The sequence below is a fragment of the Carcharhinus amblyrhynchos genome, chromosome 8, assembly GCF_965287045.1.
Source record: "Carcharhinus amblyrhynchos chromosome 8, sCarAmb.v2.hapA, whole genome shotgun sequence".
Taxonomy (NCBI): domain Eukaryota; kingdom Metazoa; phylum Chordata; class Chondrichthyes; order Carcharhiniformes; family Carcharhinidae; genus Carcharhinus; species Carcharhinus amblyrhynchos.
Genome location: NC_137331.1, coordinates 89,856,425 through 89,878,097, shown reverse-complemented (window position 1 = coordinate 89,878,097; position 21,673 = coordinate 89,856,425). Strand labels below are relative to the sequence as shown.

At 40.4% G+C, this 21,673-nt stretch overlaps 2 protein-coding genes across 6 annotated transcripts in view; both read left to right on the top strand.

Moving 5' to 3' along the window:
* The window catches only part of mterf3 (mitochondrial transcription termination factor 3), a 29,032-nt gene extending 28,152 nt beyond the window's left edge, over positions 1–880 (top strand). For all 5 annotated transcript variants that reach the window (XM_080194452.1, XM_080194453.1, XM_080194450.1 and 2 more), the window contains exon 8: positions 53–880. In XM_080194452.1, coding sequence (XP_080050578.1) covers positions 53–247 — 195 coding nt within the window. In that variant the 3' untranslated portion in view covers positions 248–880. The remainder of the gene's footprint in view (positions 1–52) is intronic.
* Positions 881–3,439: 2,559 nt separating this feature from the next.
* uqcrb (ubiquinol-cytochrome c reductase binding protein) lies at positions 3,440–15,162 on the top strand. Its single transcript, XM_080194448.1, has 4 exons — positions 3,440–3,553; positions 13,231–13,302; positions 14,012–14,178; positions 14,892–15,162. Exons 1-4 carry the CDS (start codon positions 3,535–3,537, stop codon positions 14,967–14,969), a joined length of 336 nt encoding a protein of 111 aa, XP_080050574.1. The 5' UTR covers positions 3,440–3,534; the 3' UTR covers positions 14,970–15,162.
* The last annotated feature ends 6,511 nt before the right edge of the window (positions 15,163–21,673 follow it).

The window sequence follows — 21,673 nt, the reverse complement described above, 5'->3', positions numbered from 1 at the left end:
ATATTGAGAATTACCTTGTTGCACCTAATAAATAATTTTGTTTTTGCCCTAGGTTTTTAATGCAAAGTTTTTGAGAATTAAAGACAGACATCTGTTTCTTGAACACTTGGGACGAGCCCAGTATGACCCAACTCAACCTAACTACATCTCACTGGATAAACTGGTTGCAACACCTGATCATGTATTCTGTGTGGAGATAGCAAAAGGCACATTGTTGGACTTCGAGGCATTCCAAAAGACACTTTAAATTATTTTGGAACGTTTCAGTCGGCAATGAGTAGAGTCATGAATATTTTTCCTTTACATCCCATAACTACATAAACTACTTCCAAACCAGTTGTGGTTTGCTCAGTAGCAGTGGCAGGGCTATCTGATAACAAATAAATAATCATTTTTAACTGCTTTTTTAATCAGTTCACCCAGATGTGTGCATCTCTGACTAGGCCAACATTTATTGCTAATTGCCCTTAAGAAGATGGCGATGAGTTGCTTTCTTGAACCACTGCAGCCCATGTGATGTAAGTACAGACGAAATGCGGTTAGGAAGGGATGTTCCTCAGAGTGCGACTGTAGATTTTGGCTGTGATTTTATATGCTGTGAATCAATCCTCACTGGAAATGATTTACCACCCCCCCCCCACCCCAAAACGCCTCTGCCCCCTCTCCTAGCACTAATTCCTGTTGTTGATGATTGCCAGAAAGGTGCCACCTTTATCCTCTCTATATATTAGCAGGATTGAATCAAGGGCTTGGAGGTGACAATGCTGCAAGTTTTCTATGAATATTTTAATGCCAACTGGACTAAAGATTTCCCCTTATGATGTTGAAAATTATGTAAATTATTTTGAGGGTCACCAATAAAATTATTGATGCAAACATTTATCTTTGAAACTATGCAATGTTGCTGGTCTTAGTGCCATGCTTAGAATAACCCTGAATATAAATAGACTGTAACTACACTATTATCATTCTAAATCCTGAGTTTTGTACATTTTTGGTTTGCTATCAACCTACCCAACTATTGCTGAAAGTACACAGCAGCTCTCTCAGGATCTCTTCGTAGATGGTGACAGATCTGCTGTGTTTCTGCAGCTGCAGCTTTTATTTCAGTGTCAGCAGTTTTTTTACCTATGAATAAACTACTGTGACAGAAATGTTATCATAAACAATTTATATTACCATCTCTCTTGATACCTCCATTGCCCCTGATTTTCACATTGCTTGTCCATTAGGGAACATAGAATCCCTACAGTGCAGAAGGAGGCTGTTTGCCCCATCAAGTCTGCACCGACCACAATCCCACCCAGGCCCTATTCCCGTAACCCCACATGCCAATCCCCTGACACTAGGGTCAACTTTGCATGGCCAATCATTCTAACGCACATGTCTTTTGGACTGTGGGAGGAAACCGGACCACCCGGAGGAAAATCATGCAGGCGTGGAGAATGTGCAAATTCCACACAGATAGTGACCTGAAGCTAGAATCCCTGGTGCTATGAGGCAGTAGTGCTAACCATGCTGCCTGAAAACATGCAGAAATTTCCTGGAGTTAAATATTGGGAAGATTGAAAAGATGGCATTTGGATTTTGCAGCATCTGTGGAGAGTAATAGTTAACATTTCAGGTCTGTGACCTTTCATAGAAGACAGACACAGTTTTTTCCTTGAAATAAGCAAGATACTGCAGATGCTGGAATCTGGAACAGGACACTGGAAAAACTCAGCAGGTTTGCCAGCATCTATCAGGAGAGAAACAGATAACATTTCAAACCTGTAGACTCTTCTTCAGAACTGAAAGGAGGGAGAATGTAGAAACTGCAACAAAAAGTAGCAATTTTTAAGAACAAAGGACATGGCCTGGTGTGAGGAGTTTATTATTGTTACAAGTAGGTTTACATTAACACTGCAATGAAGTTACTATGAAAATTTCCTGGTTGCCAAACTTCTGCACCTATTTCGGTACACTGAGGGAGAATTTAGCATAGCCGATGCACCTAACCTGCCATCTTTTAGACTGTGGGAGGAAACCAGAGTACCCAAAGAAAACCCATGCAGACACAGGGAGAACATACAGACTCCACACAGTCACCCAAGCTGGGAATCAAACTTGAGTCCCTGGTGCTATGAGGCAATACTGCTGACCACTCTGCCACCATGCCTCTGTCGGAGGAGGATGCTTTGCATTGAGGCAACACATATATCAATTTTTTTAAACAAGGGGGGAATTTAAGATGGAAGAAAAAAGTCAAAATCTAAAGTTGCCAAACTCAATGTTGTATCTTGAGGGCTGCAACATGCTCAACCTTTTTGGTCCCCACTTAACTGAGAGTGTCAAGAGCTGGAATGGGGTCTGTATGTGTCTTGTGATGGTGCACCCTGCGAATGTGTGACCTTCTTTGAGGAGTTGTCATTCTGCACCATTTCACGAGATATTTGAAGACCCATTAAAGATTAAGACTGTTAAGAATGTTTTAAATGATCATTATGCACACGATCATTTACTTGCTGCTGACACTGTCAACATGAGTAACTTGTATGCCAGAGGGTTGTCTGATATTTAATTCCCTCATCAGGCAGCTGGGAGTCTCTGCTGAATACGCCCAGACTTTGCTGATGACCAGCTTCTGCAATTATCAATTGATAGCTGGTGAAGAGAGAAAATTGAAATTGTAGTCAATGTATGAATTTATTTATGTCATTATGAAGACAAATTGCCTGGTAGAAAAATGAGCTTGTATTGACCTCTTGTTGAAACTGTAGAAGGCAAAGACCGAGTTCAGAATCAACTGAAAAATTGCAAGCAACAGGGAACGACGAAGAATGTCCATGCTCTGCTAATTAAATACCTGGTCAAAGACAATAATGCTGCAGATGGTGGTGGACTTTAAATTCTTTGTGTTTATTTTTAGAACATAGAACATAGAAAAACTACAGAACAAACAAGCCCTTCGGCCTACAAGTTGTGCCGATGACATCCATACCTACTAAGCTTACCTATAACCCTCAATTCTATTATGTTCCATGTATAACATTTTTTACTTTGGTGTAGCCTGAAGATTGTGATTTCCGCACAGTGGCACTGTTGCCAACTGGAGACTTTGCCAATGTGGAGAAATCTCGGATTAGAAAGCCTGTATTGTCCTATTCCAGAATGTGCTTCATGCAGCACTCATCCTCACTAACACAGCAATTAACACGGGCATGCGTAGAACATGTTTGTGCTCAATGCCAGCTATACGCACGCGGAGAACGTGTCTGCCTGCAATGCCGACTATACGCACGCGCATAAATGTGCCTCCGTTCAAAGCTGGGTGTGCGCATGTGTGTAACGTGACTGCGTCCTATGTCGGGTGTGCGCGTACACCCATGCGCAGGACGGGGCAAACCCTGCTCTCTCCCGGGCACACGCACTGGCGCGTGAATGCGTCATGCAGCGAGGACGCGCGCGTACGCACGCCGTCTTTACGTACCCGCGCCACGGGTTATTCTGGCGAGTGAGCGGCGCGCAGCCGCATTGAGACCTCCTGACGGGAAGATGGCGGCGAGAGGTTCAGGTGAGTGTAGCTGGATTTTAACCTGTCTGGGCGAGGGCGAAGGACAGGGAGGGACCGGCCGTGTTTAAACCTACCGGTTTCTGTGCGACTTTCGGGGCAGTGTGTCGCCTAATTGGTGCTGTTGAGGGATAGGCGCCTCGGCCTTTGGTTGTCCTTGAAGGGAGCGATGCCCTCACGGTTATTGGGGGGTTTGATATGGGGAGGGGGGAATCCACACCGGGCTGAGCTTAGCCATGGGACTGTGACCAACACCAGCGGCAGCACTGGTACTCACGCTGAGGCCTGTAGCACTGGGAAAAGGGATGAACAACTTGTCTTTAGATCGAGCTCAAGGTGACCCAGACGGAATCTAGGGCTAGAATCGTTGAAGGAGACCGTTTGGCCCATCAGCCTGTGTTGCCTTTTTGATGACTGTTTACGATGGATTCTTCTGCACACTTTGGGAGTACCTCCCCCTCTTTACCTTTTACAGTGTTGGTTTAGATGAGTATTATTTGAAATCTCCCATTATCACTGTAGTCCTCGCATCTTTTTGTAATTTTTCAGTAAACTTGCTCCTCTGAAATCTTGGCCACTATTTGGTAGCCCATGGTATGCACCCTGTGCTATAATAGCTTTTGAGTTTGACCTCTGACTATATTAGCCCTCTCCATTATTTTAATAGTTTATTTAATCAATACTGCCATCCCATTTCTTTCTTTGTTTCCCTTTTCTTTGCTAAATACCATGTAACCAGAAGTATTAAGTTCTCAATTCTCCCCACATAAGAATATAAGAAATAGGAGCAGGAGTAGGCCATCTAGCCCTTCGAGCCTGCCCCGCCATTCAATAAGATCATGGCTGATCTGTCGTGGCTCAGTTCCACTTTCCCGCCCTCTCCCCATAACCCTTAATCCCCTTGCCTATCAAAAACCTATCAACCCACATCTTAAATATATTTAGCGAGGCAGCCTCCACCACTTCAATGGGCAGAGAATTCCAGAGATTCACCACTCTTTCAGTGAAGAAGTTCCTCCTCAACTCCGTTCTAAACCGCACCCCCCCCCCTTTATCTTGAGGCTGTGCCCTCTAGTCCTATTGTCCTTTCTGAGCGGGAAGAGCCTCTCCACCTCTATCCTATCCATCCCATTCATCATCTTATATGTCTCAATGAGATCGCCCCTCATTCTTCTAAACTCTAATGAGTACAAGCCTAGTTTATTCAGCCTCTTTCTTCAGCCAGACATTTGAGTCAGGTTTCTGTCATTGTTGTTGTATTGTAATTCTGTGTTAATTTGTCTGATCTGACTTTCTATGTCACTGCATGTTGCTTAGGCAGGAAGGAATTCTGAGGTGAATTCAGCTACTTGTCTGGTTGAGTTCTCTTTTAATGACACAATGTATGCCCAAATAGTTGGTGGCACCATGGGATCCCCTCTAGCCCCAGCTCTCACAAACATCTTTGGTTTCCATTAGAAACTCGTCACCTCCTACCCCTTGCATATTTCCAATGTGTAGGTGATATGTTTGCTATATTTGAATCTGGAATGCATGTAAAAAAAAAAGCTTGCACATTTTAATGGGCTTGATGCTGCATTAAGTATATCTTTGTACTTGTGCATTCAGACAAACTCCCCTTCCTTGAAATGTGCTGGTTAAGAAATTTGCCTGTGGATTTTCTACTGCTGTCTATGGCAAGCCATCCTTACTAGGCAATATATGCTTTGGGATTCCTACAGTTCCAAGCACCATAGGAATGGCATTGTAAGCAACCTCGTCAATAGAACTTGAGCCACTTGCTTACCGTACAAGCTTCATGTCGAAATAGGGTGTATCAAAGCTATCCTGCAAAATAATGGCTACCTTGATCAGATAATCACTCACTTTCTACCATACAAACTCCTGAATGGGCCTTCAAACCTGAAAAGTGCCCAGTCTTACTTTGATTACACAGGATTGGTAAAGTGTCTCAAAGACTTGAGCAATAGGTGAAGTTAACTATTGCATGCTGTTAGTACGTAGTAGCAACACGAGTGTTATTTTCCATTGACATGATGTTGCCATCAAGTCAAAAAGATGTTCTGCCCATCACACAAATAAGCAATGTGTATATGAATTTTGATGCCAGTGTGGTACCATGTTGACTTTTAAGTGCCCCTCAGAAATGGCCAAGCAATTCAAGGCAACTGGGAATGGACGATAAAAAGTACTGATCCAGCCAGCGATGTCTGCATCCCATGAATGAATAAAACACACATAAGCCATGTGCCCCAATGATTGGCGGATTGTATGAAATAGCATGTCCCTTCAGCTGTTCGTTATAGGAGAAATACAGACCGTACCCAACCAGCTGATGCTTGCAAACAGCATGTCTGATGTTAGATGTGTTGTCCAATTTCAAAATTACATGTTAACTATCCTGATTGTGCTAACAAATACACCGAAAACCAATTCAGATTAGGTGCATTGACCCAAACAGGCGCTAGAAGGTGGTGACTAGGAGAATTTCACAGTAACTTCATTGCAGTGTTAACATAAGCTTTACTTGTGATAAATAAACTTTTTTAGCATCATCAGTCAGGCTTGCAGTGTGATTCATTTTACATGCTAAAAGTCACATATATTTGCACACAAGTCCATGCCCTTGGCAGACAAAAGGAACATATACACACTATATAAACAAGAGTTTGGGGAACAATCATTCCCTGGCTCATTCCTCTGTGCAATGCCTTGAACAATCAGGGTCGACTTTCTGGTTTGAATTTGAACAAGACTGGGGAGCTAACAGCTCCATGCTGCATTCTCCATGGCAATATTTCCACCAATCAGCGTCTACTTATCAACCAATCTGCATTCTTTTCTTGTGTAGTATAAGTTATTGATACCTCATTACAGTTCTGGTCAACCGTCTTGATGAGTGCAAAATGAAAAGCGTTCATAGCATGTCTCCTTTTCAGCAATAATCCAGATATGATTATCCGTGAAATCTATGAGCAATGTATATATTTAAGTTAGTGTGTGTGTATTTTTGTGTTTTAAAGAAGATGGTGTGGTTTCAAGTAGGTTTTCCTAATGAGCCAGAAGCTCTGGATATTTAATGAGGTTTTACAAACTCTGCTCAAGAGATGGGCTCAGAGTTCAAGGATTCAAATGTAAAGTAGAAAAGTATCACTCACATGGATTCCAGTTATCCCTGTCTTTTTGTTGGGTATGTGGAACATTCTACTCAGGCCCTCGCCAACAATTTTTTTGTTATAGCAATTACTGCCTCAATGTTGCTTCATGTTCTTGTCTGGATCTGGAAAAATGTATAGAGTTTGCTTCCAACTTTCACCTTCACGTGGTCTCTGATACTTCTTTTCCCTTCCTTGACTTCTCTGTCTCCATTTCTGCTGATAGGACCATCAATATGCATTACCAACTCAACAATTTCCACACAACCTCAACCACAGTTTCTCTTGCTACACTTCCTGTAAGGCCTCCATCCCATTATCTCAGTTTCTTTGCCTCTGTCGCATCTATTTTGATGATACCACCTTTGAAAACAGTGTTTCTGGCATGTTAGCCTTTAACAAAAGGTCCTCCCACCCCACTGTGAGTTGATAGAACTCAATCATGTCTGACTCATTTCCCATACTTCTGTCTTCACCCCTTCCCCTCATTCGTAGAACCATGATAGGTTCCTTTTGTCCTGACTTTTCATCCCATCAGCCTCTTCTTTCACAGGATCGTCTTCCTCCATTTTTGACAACCCCATCATGATACCACCATGAAACCTATCATACCCTTCCCCTCTCTAACAGCATTCCACTGGGAGAGCTCCCTCTGATATCCTGGTTCATTCTTCACCATCAACTCCTTGTTACCTCCCCATTCAATAGCAGAAGGTGCAATCTCTGCCCCTTTACCTGCTCTCTCTACACTGCCCAAGACCCCAACTACATCTTTCAGGCAAAGCAACATTTCAATTGCACCTCCATTTGCTGCTTTCAATGAAGTCTCCTCTGTACGGGGGACACTAAGTGCAGCCTGGATGACTGCTTTGCAGAACACCTTCGCTCAGTCCACAAGCATGATGCCAACTTTCCTGTCACTTGTCATTTCAACTCAGGATCTTTCTGTCATGCTGTCATGTCTTTTTTGGCCTGCAGTATTGTTCCAATGAAGCCCAATGCAGACTGGAGTAACAGCACTTCATTTTCCAATTAAGTACTTTACAGCCTTCTGGACGCAACAACTTTAGAATTTGAACTTTCTCTTCATTCTTGACCATTTTTTAAATCCAAAATGTTTTGCCCCAGTGCAACCTCCACCCCCACTGGGCTATCTGTCACCTGTTAAGTTTTTTTCACTGAGCACTGACCTTTGTTCTCTTATTAACATATTCTGTTCTCTCATCTTTATGCCATTACCAGCACCTTCTTTATTCCTTAACACTGCCATTAACGCTTCCTTTGCCCTAAATAGCTTGCTGCATTCTCTTCTACCTTACACGTTACTGACCATCTACTTCATTCCACCCTCCTTTTATAGTATAAAATCCCTCTCTTTAGCTCTGAAGAAGTCATACTGACTCAGCATTAACTTTGTTTCTCTCTCCCCATCCTGCCAAACCTGCTCAGTTTTTCTAACTTTTTTATTTCAGAATTTCAACATCCGCAGTATTTTTCCTTTCGAAAAGTCTTACTGTTGCCTGGCAGCAGTGATCAAGTGATATAGAAACAGAGAAAACAGGAGCTGAGAGGCAGTTCAGTCTTTAACTGCGTTTCTCAACACCCAGAAGAAAAATTACAAGGCGAATGCTACAGTCGTTAACAAAATAAGTCATTTATAGGACTCAGTTATGTGATCAGTTTAAGGGTGTTACTACCGTGATTAGTTTTACATCTCGGGGAGAGATATGATTTGGATGAGAAGCATCAAGTAACGGTTCAAGAAATCACTGGCAGAAAACCATTTGCACACGTCAGCTCCAAGCAAGAAAATTTTGTTCAAGCTGGTGGTTTGTGTCTGTAAAAATATTGCTATATTATTAAATATTGCTATAAAAATATTGCCATATATACGTGGTATATATGGATTTTAGTAAGGCGTTTGATAAGGTCCACCATGGTGGGCTTCTGCAGAAAATGCAGATGTATGGGATTGGGGGTAATCTAGGTACTTGGATCAGGAATTGGCTGGCAGATAGGAGACAGAGGGTGGTGGTTGATGGTGAATATTCGTCATGGAGTTCGGTTACGAGCGGTGTGCCTCAGGGATCTGTTTTGGGGCCACTGCTGTTTGTAATTTTTATAAATGATCTGGATGAGGGTATAGTTGGGTGGATTAGTAAGTTTGCTGATGACACCAAAGTCGGTGGTGTGGTAGATTGTGAGGAAGGGTGTTATAGTTTGCAGGGTGACTTAGACAGGTTGCAGAGCTGGGCCGCGAGGTGGCGGATGGAGTTTAATGTGGAGAAGTGTGAGGTAATTCATTTCGGTAGGAGTAACAGATGTGTTCAGTATAGGGCTAACGGGAGGACTTTGAATGGTGTGGAGGAGCAGAGGGATCTAGGTGTATGTGTACATAGATCCCTGAAGGTTGGGAATCAAGTAGATAAGGTAGTTAAGAAGGCATACGGTGTCTTGGCGTTTATTGGTAGGGGGATTGAATTTAGGAGTCGCAGCGTCATGTTGCAACTGTACACAACTCTGGTGCGGCCGCACTTGGAGTACTGTGTGCAGTTCTGGTCCCCACATTACAGGAAGGACGTTGAGGCTTTGGAGAGGGTGCAGAGGAGGTTTACCAGGATGTTGCCTGGTATGGAGGGGAGGTCATATGAGGAGAGACTGAGGGATTTGGGGTTGTTTTCGCTGGAAAGAGGGAGGCTAAGAGGGGATCTTATTGAAACATATAAGATGATTAGAGGTTTAGATAGGGTGGATAGTGATAGCCTTTTTCCTCGGATGGAGAATGCTAGCACGAGGGGGCATGGCTTTAAATTAAGGGGTGGTAGTTATAGGACGGATGTCAGGGGTAGGTTCTTTACCCAGAGGGTGGTGAGGGATTGGAATGCCCTGCCTGCTGCGGTTGTAAATGCGCCTAGTTTGGGGGCGTTTAAGAGATCTATGGATAGGTTTATGGACGAAAAGGGATTGGTTTAGATTAGTGGGTCAGTGTTTTTTTTAAAAAAAAACTGGTCGGTGCAACATCGTGGGCCGAAGGGCCTGTTCTGCGCTGTAATGTTCTATGTTCTATGCTAGGTAAAGGAATACTGGAAAATTGACTCATCATCTTGTGTTAGTTTTGAGATCTTTGCAATCATTTTGTGTGATGTAATATAGTTTTTCTTTGTATTCATCAGCAGACTCCTGTGAATTTGTTCAGTAATTTGCCCCCACAGTTTCTTAAAAAAAAAGTTAAGATCTATCAAACCACATTACACTCTAAAAATTGTCAATTATTAATGTCAACTGAGATTGTAACAGCTCTCTTTTTAGACTTAGTTCCTAACTCCTGATATTCCCAGAGCAATACCTGTTCTCTGTTCTTACCTCCTGCTTCTTGTCCAAATCATATCTGTCCCCGAGATACTCAAAACTAAGCACAGGAGTAACACCCTTAAACTGAGAAAGAGGTACTGGAAGTCTTAAGCACATCAAGGTAGATAAATCCCCGGGACTTGATGAAGTGTATCCCAGGGCATTGTGGGAGGCTAGGGAGGAAATTGTAAGTCCCCTAGCAGAGATATTTGAATCATTGTTAGGTGCGGGTCAGGTGCCTTAAGATTAGAGGGTGGCAAATGTTGTGCCTTTATTTAAAAAGGGCTGCAGGAAAAAGCCTGGGAACTACAGGCCAGTGAGTCTCACATCTGTGGTGGGTGAGTTGTTGAAAGGTATTTTGAGAGACAGGATCTACAGGCATCTAGAAATGCAAGGACTGATTAGGGACAGTCAGCAGGGCTTTGAGTGGAAAATCATGTCTCACAAATTTGATTGAATTTTTTGAAGGGATATCCAACAAGGTAGATGGGAGCAGCGCAGTTGATGTTGTCTACATGGACTTTAGCAAAGCCTTTGACAAGGTATCGCATGGTAGGTTGTTGCATATGGGAAATAGCTAAATGATTGGCTTAGTGACAAAAGCCAAAAGTTGGCTGCAGAGGGTTGTTTTTCAAACTGGAGTCCTGTGACCAGAGGCTAGTCACAGGCCTCCAGTTTGAAAAACAACCCTCTTCAACCACTTCGGATCAGTGCTGTGTCCACTGTTGTTTGTCATTTATCTTAATGACTTAGATGAGAATATAGGAGGCATGGTTAGTAAGTTTGCAGATGACACCAAAATTAGTGGCGTAGTGGACAGTGAAGAAAGTTACCTCCAATTGCAATGGGATCTTGATCAATTGGGCAAGTGGGCTGACAAATGGCAGATGGAGTTTACTTTAAATAAATGAGAGATTAAATCAGGGCAGGGCTTATTCAGTTAATGGTAGGGCACTGGGGAGAGTTACAGAAGAAAGAGATCTAGGGATACATGTTCATAACTCCTTGAAAGTGGAGTCACAGGTGGACAGAGTGGTGAAGAAGGCATTCAGCGTGCTTGGTTTCATCAGTCAGATCATTGAGTACAGGAGTTGGGGTGTCTTGTTGAAGTTGTACAAGACATTAGTAAGGCGACATACTATGTACAGTTCTGGTCACCCTATTATAGAAAGGATACTATTAAACTAGAAAGAGTGAGAAAAGATTTACAAAAATGCTACCGGGACTTGATGGTTTGAGTTAAAGGAAGAGGCTGGATAGACGGTGACTCTTTTCTCTGGAGCGTAGAAGGCTGAGGGGTGACCTTATAGAGGTCTATAAAATAATGAGGGGCACAGATCAGCTATCAGTTATATCTTTTCCCAAAGGTAAGGGAGTCTAAAACTAGAGGGCACAAGCTTAAGGTGGGGGGAGAGATACAAAAGTGTTCAGAGGGGCAATTTTTTCTCAGATGGTGATGAATGTCTGAAACAAGCTGCCAGAGATAGCTGTAGAGGCAGATACAATTTTGTCTTTTAAAAAGCACTTAGACAGTTACACGGTAAGATGGGTATAGAGGGATGTGGGCCAAATGCGGCCAATTGGGGCTAGCTTAAGGATTTTTTAAAAAGGGAGCAGCATGGGCAAGTTGGGCTGAAGGGCCTGTTTCCATTCTGTAAACCTCTACGACTCTACCTGTGGTGTTTGTTACAATCTGAAGTACAAGAGGATCATCCTCTCTTTCCAAATTTCTTCTCGGCTCTCAGAAGGTATCCCCTGTCTTGGTACTGGTAATGACGTGGATATGCCGGCGTTGGACTGGGGTAAACACAGTAAAAAGTCTGACAACACCAGGTTTTAGTCCAACTGCTTTATTTGATAGTAAACTCACAAGCTTTCGGGTTAGTCCCTTCGTCAGGTGAATGGCCAGAACTCTCCATTCACCTAACAAAGGGACTAACCCGAAAGCTTGTGAGTTTACTATCAAATAAAGCGGTTGGACTAAAACCTGGTGTTGTCAGACTTTTTACTGTTGGTACTGGTAGGCAATGCACCTTATGAAATTCATTTTTATGGCAGCAGAGTGTGCCACCTAACCCATTTGTTACAACAATCCTGCAACATTATTATTCTACTGTTCCTTCTCCTTCCCCCAGGGCACCTTCTGAGGTATGGTGCCTTATTCTTCCTGCAGTCTTTCTCCTTGCCCTCACTGCTATCCAGTATATCACATCTGTTGAATGGGACCAGTGTATAACACACCTCAAGCTCGACCATTTCCAGATCCCCACTACTCTGCTCCCTAACAGTTACACTCTGATTTTCCTGAAGCTCTGTTTTGCAACTGTGTTCTGCATAAAACTATTCATATTCCTCCCCCTCTATTATGCTTTGGGATGTTTATAACTTACTTTCCAGCTCATTGACTGGATTAAAGATAGAGATGGTTCCTGGATTGTAATAACTTTAGTGTTAATGCTTCACACCCTCCCTCGATCTTAGCAATGGTCTGTTGTTTTTTAAACCTGCTAAAAATGTGAGGCTTGCATTGATATAATGCCTTTCAGATCTCGGGCTGTACCAGTGAATGAAGTACTTCAGAAATGTAGTCATGGTTGTGAGATAGAAAATATCACAGCTAAATTGCACATAGTAAGCTCTCACGAACAAGAAATTGATTATGGCCAAATAATGCTTTTAGTGGTAGTTCAGAGGTAAATACTGGCAAGTGTAATGAGAAGTTCCCATCTCTGTTTTCAAAACAGTGCTGTGGGGTCTTTAATGCCAACTTTAGAAATCTATCAGGGTCTTGGTTTGGCATTGCAACCAAATGGTAGCATTGCCCACAATGCAATACTTTAGTATTAGCCCGGAGTGGGGCTTAAACCCACAGTTATCTGGCTGAGACATAAATTCATTTTATATTAACATCTTTGAGAACACTTGAGCATAACTCAATCCCAAATCATTTGTATGAAAAAAGATCAGAAATTCCAAACCAACAGCAATAAATTCTATTTTTATAGTATTCCTCAAATTCCAAGAACAAATTTAAAAAATGTAGCCTGGCTCAATGATTTTCTTCTAGTGAGTATTTCTGTGTTCATTGATTTTACGTAAGAAAATTTACTCATCTAATTTCGAGCTTGTCATCTGAAAGAGAGTAATGTGTTTTGTATTTTTTCCTTCCCCTAGTCAAAACAACTAGCAGTCTGCTTCAAAGTCTACATAAGTGGTACTACAATGCTGCAGGGTTCAACAAATTTGGTAAGTTTATATTCTTAACTTTTTTCCCCTTATTACCTTTCTTATGACATAGGCATCACTGATATGAGCAATACTTATTGCTCACCTCTAATTGCCTTTTAGAAGATGGTGGCGAGCCACTTTCTTGAACCCACTCAATTAGGGTGAACATACTGCCACAATGCTGTTAAGTAACAGATTCTAAGATCTTGGCCTAGTGATGAAGACAATACAGGTTCAAGTCAAGATGATGTGTGACTTGAATGAAAACATATGGTGTGTTATAGTTCTGTTTATTGTCTGCTTTCATTATGCATTATCCTTCCTGGTCCTGCAAATTAATTCTGCTTCAGTATGGGTAGCATGGCGACAGTGATTAGCACTGCTGTCTTCCAGTACCACAGACTTGGGTTGGATTCCTGGCTTGGGTCACTGGAGTCAGCACGTTATCCCTGTGTCTGCGTGGGTTTCCTCCAGGTGCTCTGGTTTCCTCCCACAGCCTAAAAGACGTGCTGGTTAGGTGTATTGCCTGCTAAGTTCTCCTTTAGTATACCTGAACAGGCACCAGAATGTGGTGACTAGGGGATTTTCACAGTAACTTCATTGCAGTGTTAATGTAAGCCTACTTGTGACACTAATAAATAAGTTTCTGGTTTTAAAAAAAAACATTCAGGAAATTACATTTTCTGAATTTATTACAAATGAATATTTTAATAATATTTGTTTCCAGGTCTCATGCGGGATGACACACTGTACGAAAATGATGACGTGAAAGAGGCTTTGAAAAGGTTGCCTGAAAATCTTTACAATGAAAGAATGTTCCGCATCAAACGAGCTTTGGATTTGAGCATGAAGCATCAAATCCTTCCAAAAGAAATGTGGACAAAATTTGAGCAGGTAATTTGGGCATTGGTGCTCACTTATGTAAAATGGGAAATATTTACTACGATAGGGTTTTCTTCCCTGTCCTTCCAGCCACTGCACTGATGTTTTTGGACCTCCTCAGCCATGCTAGTGCCTCAACAGTTGATGTTAGCTCAGGCAGCTGCCGAAAGCTTCAAACTTGTTACTTCGATATGCCCATCAGCAAAAAAGATTGATTTACCTTCACAGTTTTTTCCTTTTTCCAGCCCTTTGATACACAAATGGCTTGACCACAAAGGATGCACACGTGGCTTGACCATGCAGGAACTCCTTACTGGGTGCCATTATGTATAATGTATAGCATAACAACAGGCCAGGGACTTATTTCATAAACAGCTGTTTATAGTTCCTAAGAACATTCTTCCACCCCTTTTCAATTAACCCATTCACCATCACTTTCTGTTCTTTCTAAGTTCCACTTAAATATTATTTATCTCAACTACTCCTTTTATCACGTTCCACTTTCTAATCATTTTCCAACTACAGAGATCCTCCTGAATTCTCTAATGTACTTATTTGTATTCCTAGCACCGAGTTTTGGTCTTTTCTTCAAGTGGAAATGCCTTCCCTACCTTTATCTTATCACTGAAAAGAATAAAGAGTACATCTAATTATGTAAATATTTAGTCAGATATAAGAAATTTTATATTTAAAGTTGTTTGAGTAGAACTGTTCTTTTGTTCCAGGATGTACGCTACCTAGAGCCATATCTTAAAGAAGTTATCAGTGAACGAAAGGAAAAAGAAGAATGGAATAAGAAGTGATTTGCTGATTTTGTTTTTGATTTGGTACCTGATTTTCTGTTAATATCTCACCAATCAAATTTAAAACTCATTCCTTTGTCATTGGCCTTTGGCAGCAGCCAGGATAACAGATTCCCTCCTTGAAAAAATAAATTGCGCTGTAAAACTATATAAATGCAATTTGTTTTGTTTGTGTACAGAATTTAGGAGTCATTTCTGACATGCACTCATGTAATTGTGCAGATTTAAAAATAAAATGTGAAGTTGTGCCCTTGTACCTGACTGATGGAAAAGAAGAGCTTTCAGAAAGCAAGCTTGTATTACATTGTATTACATAGTATCCATTCATCTAAGAAAATAATGAACTATTCAAGAACATTTTAGTGAAAAATTATAATTTGTATTTGTAGCCAAGTTACATTTGTGAAATCATGCTATAATTTTTTGGCCTGGAATTCATATGATTTTTGAAGACAAACCATCTGTGTCCACCATCATTGCAACTTCGGGATTTAGTGCAAATGCAAATTAACACCGACACCCTGAAGTTGTTGTCTCTCATTCATTCCTCTACCACACTCTGTGCTGTGGACCCAATCTTCCTGCTCCCAAGCCAGAAATCAATGCAACCCACTGAACCAGTGAGAACGTTTCCTTTTCCACTCTGTTGCTAGAAACTGTATAAAAGGGTTGTTCATTAAGACATAACAGTTTATCTGAGTGTTAGGTATTGCCACACAATTGATCTGACCCCGAATTATATATTTGTGGACTTTTTTAACTGTCTTCATGATTGACTAATTTGAATCTTAACAATTGCAAACAATATTCTTAATATTTATATTTCAATTTCAACCTTAAGCCCATGTGTATGTCCTAATCTTTATTTCACTGTTCATTTTTTTTTCAAGTGTTTTGATTATTAGTGCTTTTCATATCCTGTTTGGTTGTCTGTAAGAATTCTTCAATATGATAGGCTGCTCTCAGCTTAACGCCATCATTGCAGTTTGACATTGGGAATCCTTATTGAAGAATGCTATCATCAATATCGCTGTACAATAGTTAAAGGTTCTTGCCACAGAGATTGATAGATTTCTCAGACCAGCTTTCTTTGAAGTCATTGCGGAGTGTTTGTGCTTCACTGCTGGCTGAAAAATTCAGGCAATGGTTTTTCTCCCACCTAATATAGTCAAGGGAGTGGAAAGTTTTGGTGGCCAGACAGGAAAGTGGAGTTGAGGCCATAGCCATGATCTTATCAAATGGTAAAGCAGGACAGAATAGCATATTTCTTGTGTTTCTATAGCAAGAAATCTTATTTACAGATTTATAACAACCCTGCCATCTTTCACGAGTGATTTTGACTTTTATTTTATACTAAGCTTTAAATGAATCACAGCCTAATAAACTAATATAATTTGCCTTTTAGTACTTTTTACAAAAGTATTAAAGACATTGTTTAATCTACTCGCAAGTCTCCAGTGGTATTGATTCCATGAGTTTGAAATTTCATAAGAGCAGCAGTGTTATTCCATACGGTATACCAGGATACTGATTGATGATGGTTCTGGGATGTAGAAGCATCGGAAAACAAGCTGAGCAAACTGGAATGAGTCTATCTTTGAGGGTTTGCCTGGATCTGTAGATAATGAGAAGGATAGAGGAAGCATGAAACACTGCAAAAACAGTTCGAGGATTCAATTTCAAGGAAATTGGAAGTGATGTTTTGAGAATTCCCAAAATGGAAAGGAGTTCTGTGATCAGAGAAAAATGAACTGAAAGCTTTGGAACGCTGGAGAGAATGTGTAAGTGTCCCAACATCTAATATTGCTGAGAAAATACTGTCAAGGGCTACTTGGGAAGGGAGGTTCAAGGCTTGGGAGCATTGAGGATGGTTTAGGGCACAGCATGTACTGGGAGTAACATCTGCAGAATTGTGAACAGTGTGAAGTATTGAGAGGAGGGATTAAGTCGTTAAAGTAAGAGGAGATCCTGAAATCCAACAGGGTTGAGAGGAATTTACAGAGCATGCAGAGAGGTGGCTTTAATCTAAGAATCCTCCTGAAGACAATTAGGGATGGGTGACAAATACTGGCTTTTTCATTGATACATTGCATGAATTCATAATAAAACTGAAGCTAGCAGATTTTTGAATGATCAGGTAATCAGATTGAAAATCATTGGCTTTGCTGTGCACTTTCCTGATTTATTATCCTGACATATTTAGACATGTAGCAGGCAAATAACTTCTAAAATATACTAAAAGACTTCTAAACATGCTTCATTTCCAAGCAAGAGTAAAGCAGCACAGTCACACGTACTGCTGACAATAGACGTCAGTGAGGAGTTCCTGGGAAACGTTAGATTTGCACAGCAAATATTAAGATATGTCATCACGATGAAATAAAGCTTTTATAGTTTAATTTCCATTTTTATTTTGGTAGAAGTGGAAATGTCTCATCCTCAGGTTTGATTCAAAGGTCGTTGGGAATTCTACAAATTGCTCAATGCATAGATGTAATTCAAAGCTGTCCAGCTGTTTAAAGGAAAATCCAATCAAAGTTGTTCTGTAGACTTTGAATGTATTAAAACATAGCTCAATCAGTGTATTATGCTGTTGTGAAATTTGTATTTAAAACTTGCATCAATTTTCTCTGAAATCTTTAGTTTTTTTTCAAAAAGCATTTGGATGTGAAATAACTCCTCAGAAGTAAGTGTCCCTTCACCAGATTCCTTTCATTTAAACACTTCTCTGTTCCTAAGAGTGCTTCAGGTACAAAGTCAGAACCCAGAATGCCAGTAGACCTGACGCTCCTCTTTAATAACAGGTGAGACCCCTGATTGGACTGGCAATCATTACCTCAATCAGGGAGCTCATACTCTGAATGAGGTAATTAGAGCAAATCAACAAAAGGCTGGTTAAGTGGGTGGCATTCAGTATTTGCACAGGAGTTTTTCTGTAATGCCATAGTTATGCAAAATAAGCACAGTTTTTATGTCATAGAGTCATAGAAGTTTACAGCATGGAAACAGGCCCTTCTGCCCAACTTGTCCATGTTTGGTGTTAATGTAGTTCAGGCCAACACTATGCTTTTAAGTTAGACATAACATTACAGTGCAGAAATTGCATTACACAAAGCATGAGCAATGTATGGTCATTATGTATGCCATATTTGCAATAACTTGGAAAATGGTGCATCTGGAGCAGACTCACTATGCTTGAGCTCATTATGCTGTGCACCATCCAAGAAGATAAGCATTTTTTTACACCACTGCTCAGGATGTAGTCACTAAGAGGCAGTGCTAGATTGTTTGATACATAAGGGTAGAGTAGAAAGAAGTGGGTAGCAGAGAAACAGGGCTTTTGAAAAAAAGAGTCCAGCTTTACTTAGACTGGATCGCAGTACCAAAGCACTTCATTCCAATTAGTTTACATTAGTGTTTATAATCCATAGAATCTTGTACCATTCTTCTTAATCCTCCAAAGCTCAACTGCCAGAGGCCTGCAGCTATAGGCTAGCTCATAAAGGGGTTCCTCTTCCATAATGATGGCCATAAATTAACTTCTAAAAGCCTTCAGAGAGCATCTCAATCTTGAGGCACCCTCATCATTCCCCATCTACAGTGGCAGCCCTTATCCCTCCCAGTAGGGCACTGCACGGAGCCTCAAGCGTTCCCTGGACTCATGGAAGCTGCTTCTTAATTTTGTGCCTTCGGGTAGATTATGCAAGCTGGACTCCTCAGAAACCATTGGAACCAGGACCTGGCCTGCCTTTAAAACTGAGGCAGTAAGATTTTGCCCAATGTGTTACATAAGCAGAACTTTAACAAGCAAGAAGTGATGGAAAGTATATTTCAAATTGCTGTGCAGAACCATGCAGAATATTATTAATGGTTTAAAAGGTATTGCAGAGAGTTGTCTCAAAGTGTGATATTTGATGTATGGTGTTCTAATCCCTGTTGTACTAATCGTGGCAGATAAAATCGTAAGAATTGCTGATCTCTTGCATCACCTTCAATAAGATTCTTGATAAACATTGATTTTGTTGTGTATATTTATTATATTGCATATGATGTGCATTGATGTCCCTATTTCCCTGTGAGTATGAATCTGTTTCTTGGCATTAATGCATCAGCCACCATTTTTCTTCATTAACATTCATCCCAACCTATGAGAATAAAGTCTAACTTGAGTGATTATAAGAAGCCATGTGCTTAACACACATGAAAATGTCAGCTTGACATTGCAGCTAGGTGGGTGCCTCACATGCCCTCTGCCTAATGCATTGTATAGAAACCTGGGAGTTAAGCCATCAAACCAGCTTTTGTCCAGCTTGAAAAGGCTATATTCTCTGTTTCTAACACATTTTTCATTGACGAATTAAAGCAAGTCTTCAGTTTCTCATCAGAAATCAGTTATATTAGCTAGATGATGCAATCTTCTAAGTACATTCTCTTACTAAAAGGCCAGAAATGTCGTCTTTCATTCAGGGTTTTGCTACAGATCAAAATCTTGGCACTGTCCAGCACTAACTGATGAACCTCTATGAGCATCAGTATCAATCAAGCCACAAACTAAACATAACGTTAATCTGTATACATTTCAGCAAAATCATGACTCTCTGTTAAGGATACATAGCTACAAATAGCGACTGAGCACATATTCCATCAACCATCATTCTCAAGGAAGGTGAAAAAAGAGAACAGAAAACACAAAAGTAAATAAATAACAGGCTAGAAACAAAAAGGCCAGATGGAATTAGCATTCAGTACCAAGTGTATGTTTGTAAGACTACTGCTGTAAAAGTTCACCATGCTCCAAAGTGCATTCAGTAAACAAAAGTGAGCTTCTCCCAATGGTTTTGAACATCATACAAAATTTAGCAGCCAATTTAAATTTCCTGAAAGCATAGTCAATGCATAAAATACTTGCTGCCAATAAATGACACTACTACTTGTCACTATTAGCTAACATTCTTTAAATGAAACCTGTGAAATGTGTCTGAATTATGTGTCTCACGTTGAGGGGAATGCACAATAAAGACAGCTTCTCTGTATTGGGATTTAGCAGTTCAAATCTACTGGGCCACTTCCAATCGAACATGACCAAACTTCATTCAAAACTATAGAGCGTTGCCAGGGTCACTAACATTAATAGGTATGAGAAAATGCCCAGCACTGGGAAGTGCTGAGAACCTGCAGCTGTTGGCACTGGTGCTACACCAACATTGATTTGCTTCACGAATATACTACAACTGATCGGTGCTGAGGCTTTATTGGCACCACACAATGTCATGGATGCAGCAGTTTTGTTCATTACCCAAAAGCACAGAAACAAAGTAAACCAACGTATCAAAGATAAATCTTTCATCAATAAGCATTTTTCAGCATTTTTAAAGTTAAGGAAAAACAGATGCTCATATATGTTCTTATCCCCAGTCATTAAGTATTAGGTACTTGGAAAGTAGAGGTCTGCACCTATGTTCAAACAACTGTGGTTTGCAATTGATCAAACTTAGAATTTACAATGAGGATAAATTGAGTATAGTAACTACATTGGACCCCACAGATAGTGAACTACAAGTTATATATGATTCATCTCATATATTTAGAAACAGCAGGAAAATGTAGAGAACATGCAAAAATATCAAGCAAAATGTGCTTAAAATAAACTATGAAATGAGACTGAGATGACTAAACCTTTAAACAGACATTTTCATATGTTTACTAAATTTAAAAGGAATTCCTGAATTCTGGACACTAACAAAATTCAATTATTCAAAAAAGATTATTGTTTGTTATATAGAAAATCTCTGAAAGCATTTGAGAGATTTAGCTTTCGTGAAGGAATATCCCATTGGACCTTGATTTTGGATTCTGGAATTTGTGAACTAATATTTATTTTCTTGGTAGTCTCTGCACTGTAACATATTTTCTCTATCCCTTTCTTTACTGTCTGAGGCAACATTGCAACCTTCCTTTCAGATTTTGAATGAGTAAACTAATCATTTTTTTCTAGGTTATCCTAGCTCAAGTTTGCTGTAGGGTTATTGATAGAAAACCGAATCACAGGAAAACCTGTAAATACACCACTACTTCTAAAGAGAGAAATAAATTGAAACACTTCCTGTTTATGGAGGGGTAGTGTGAGGAGAAATTAGTGCTGTTTAAATTAACCCCTCATTCTCTCCCCATCTGTCCATCTGTAACAGAAGTAATTGTGATCATCAAATGAAAAAACCTATTCTGCACTAATTTGCAAAAACGTAACTTGTTAAAGGAAAATCAGCATGAATTCAGGAAAGGTGATCACGGTTAGCAAACCTGCTGGGCATTTTTTTTGACATTACTGACATATGGATAGGGGACCTGCAGCTGATCCTGTGTATTTGAACATATTCTCAGAATTGTTATGCCAAAATTACACAGTAACGATTAATGACTAAGTTTGAGAGTTATGGAATAGAGAGAAAAGGATAGCTGGACAGAAAACTGAGGAATGGAACCTTTCCAGACAAGAAATAATGGAGTACCCCAGGTGTTGGCCTTGAAATCTTATTTTCATATACATAGTATTAATGACTTGGCTGAAGATATAAGAAGCGAAATGTCAAAGTTTGCAAATTATGCCAAAGCTAATTACAGGACAAATAAGGAAGAATAATGCAACTGCACCCATAAATTCATAACATACCATTCATAGAGAAGGAAAGGAGAGGGTGCAGAAT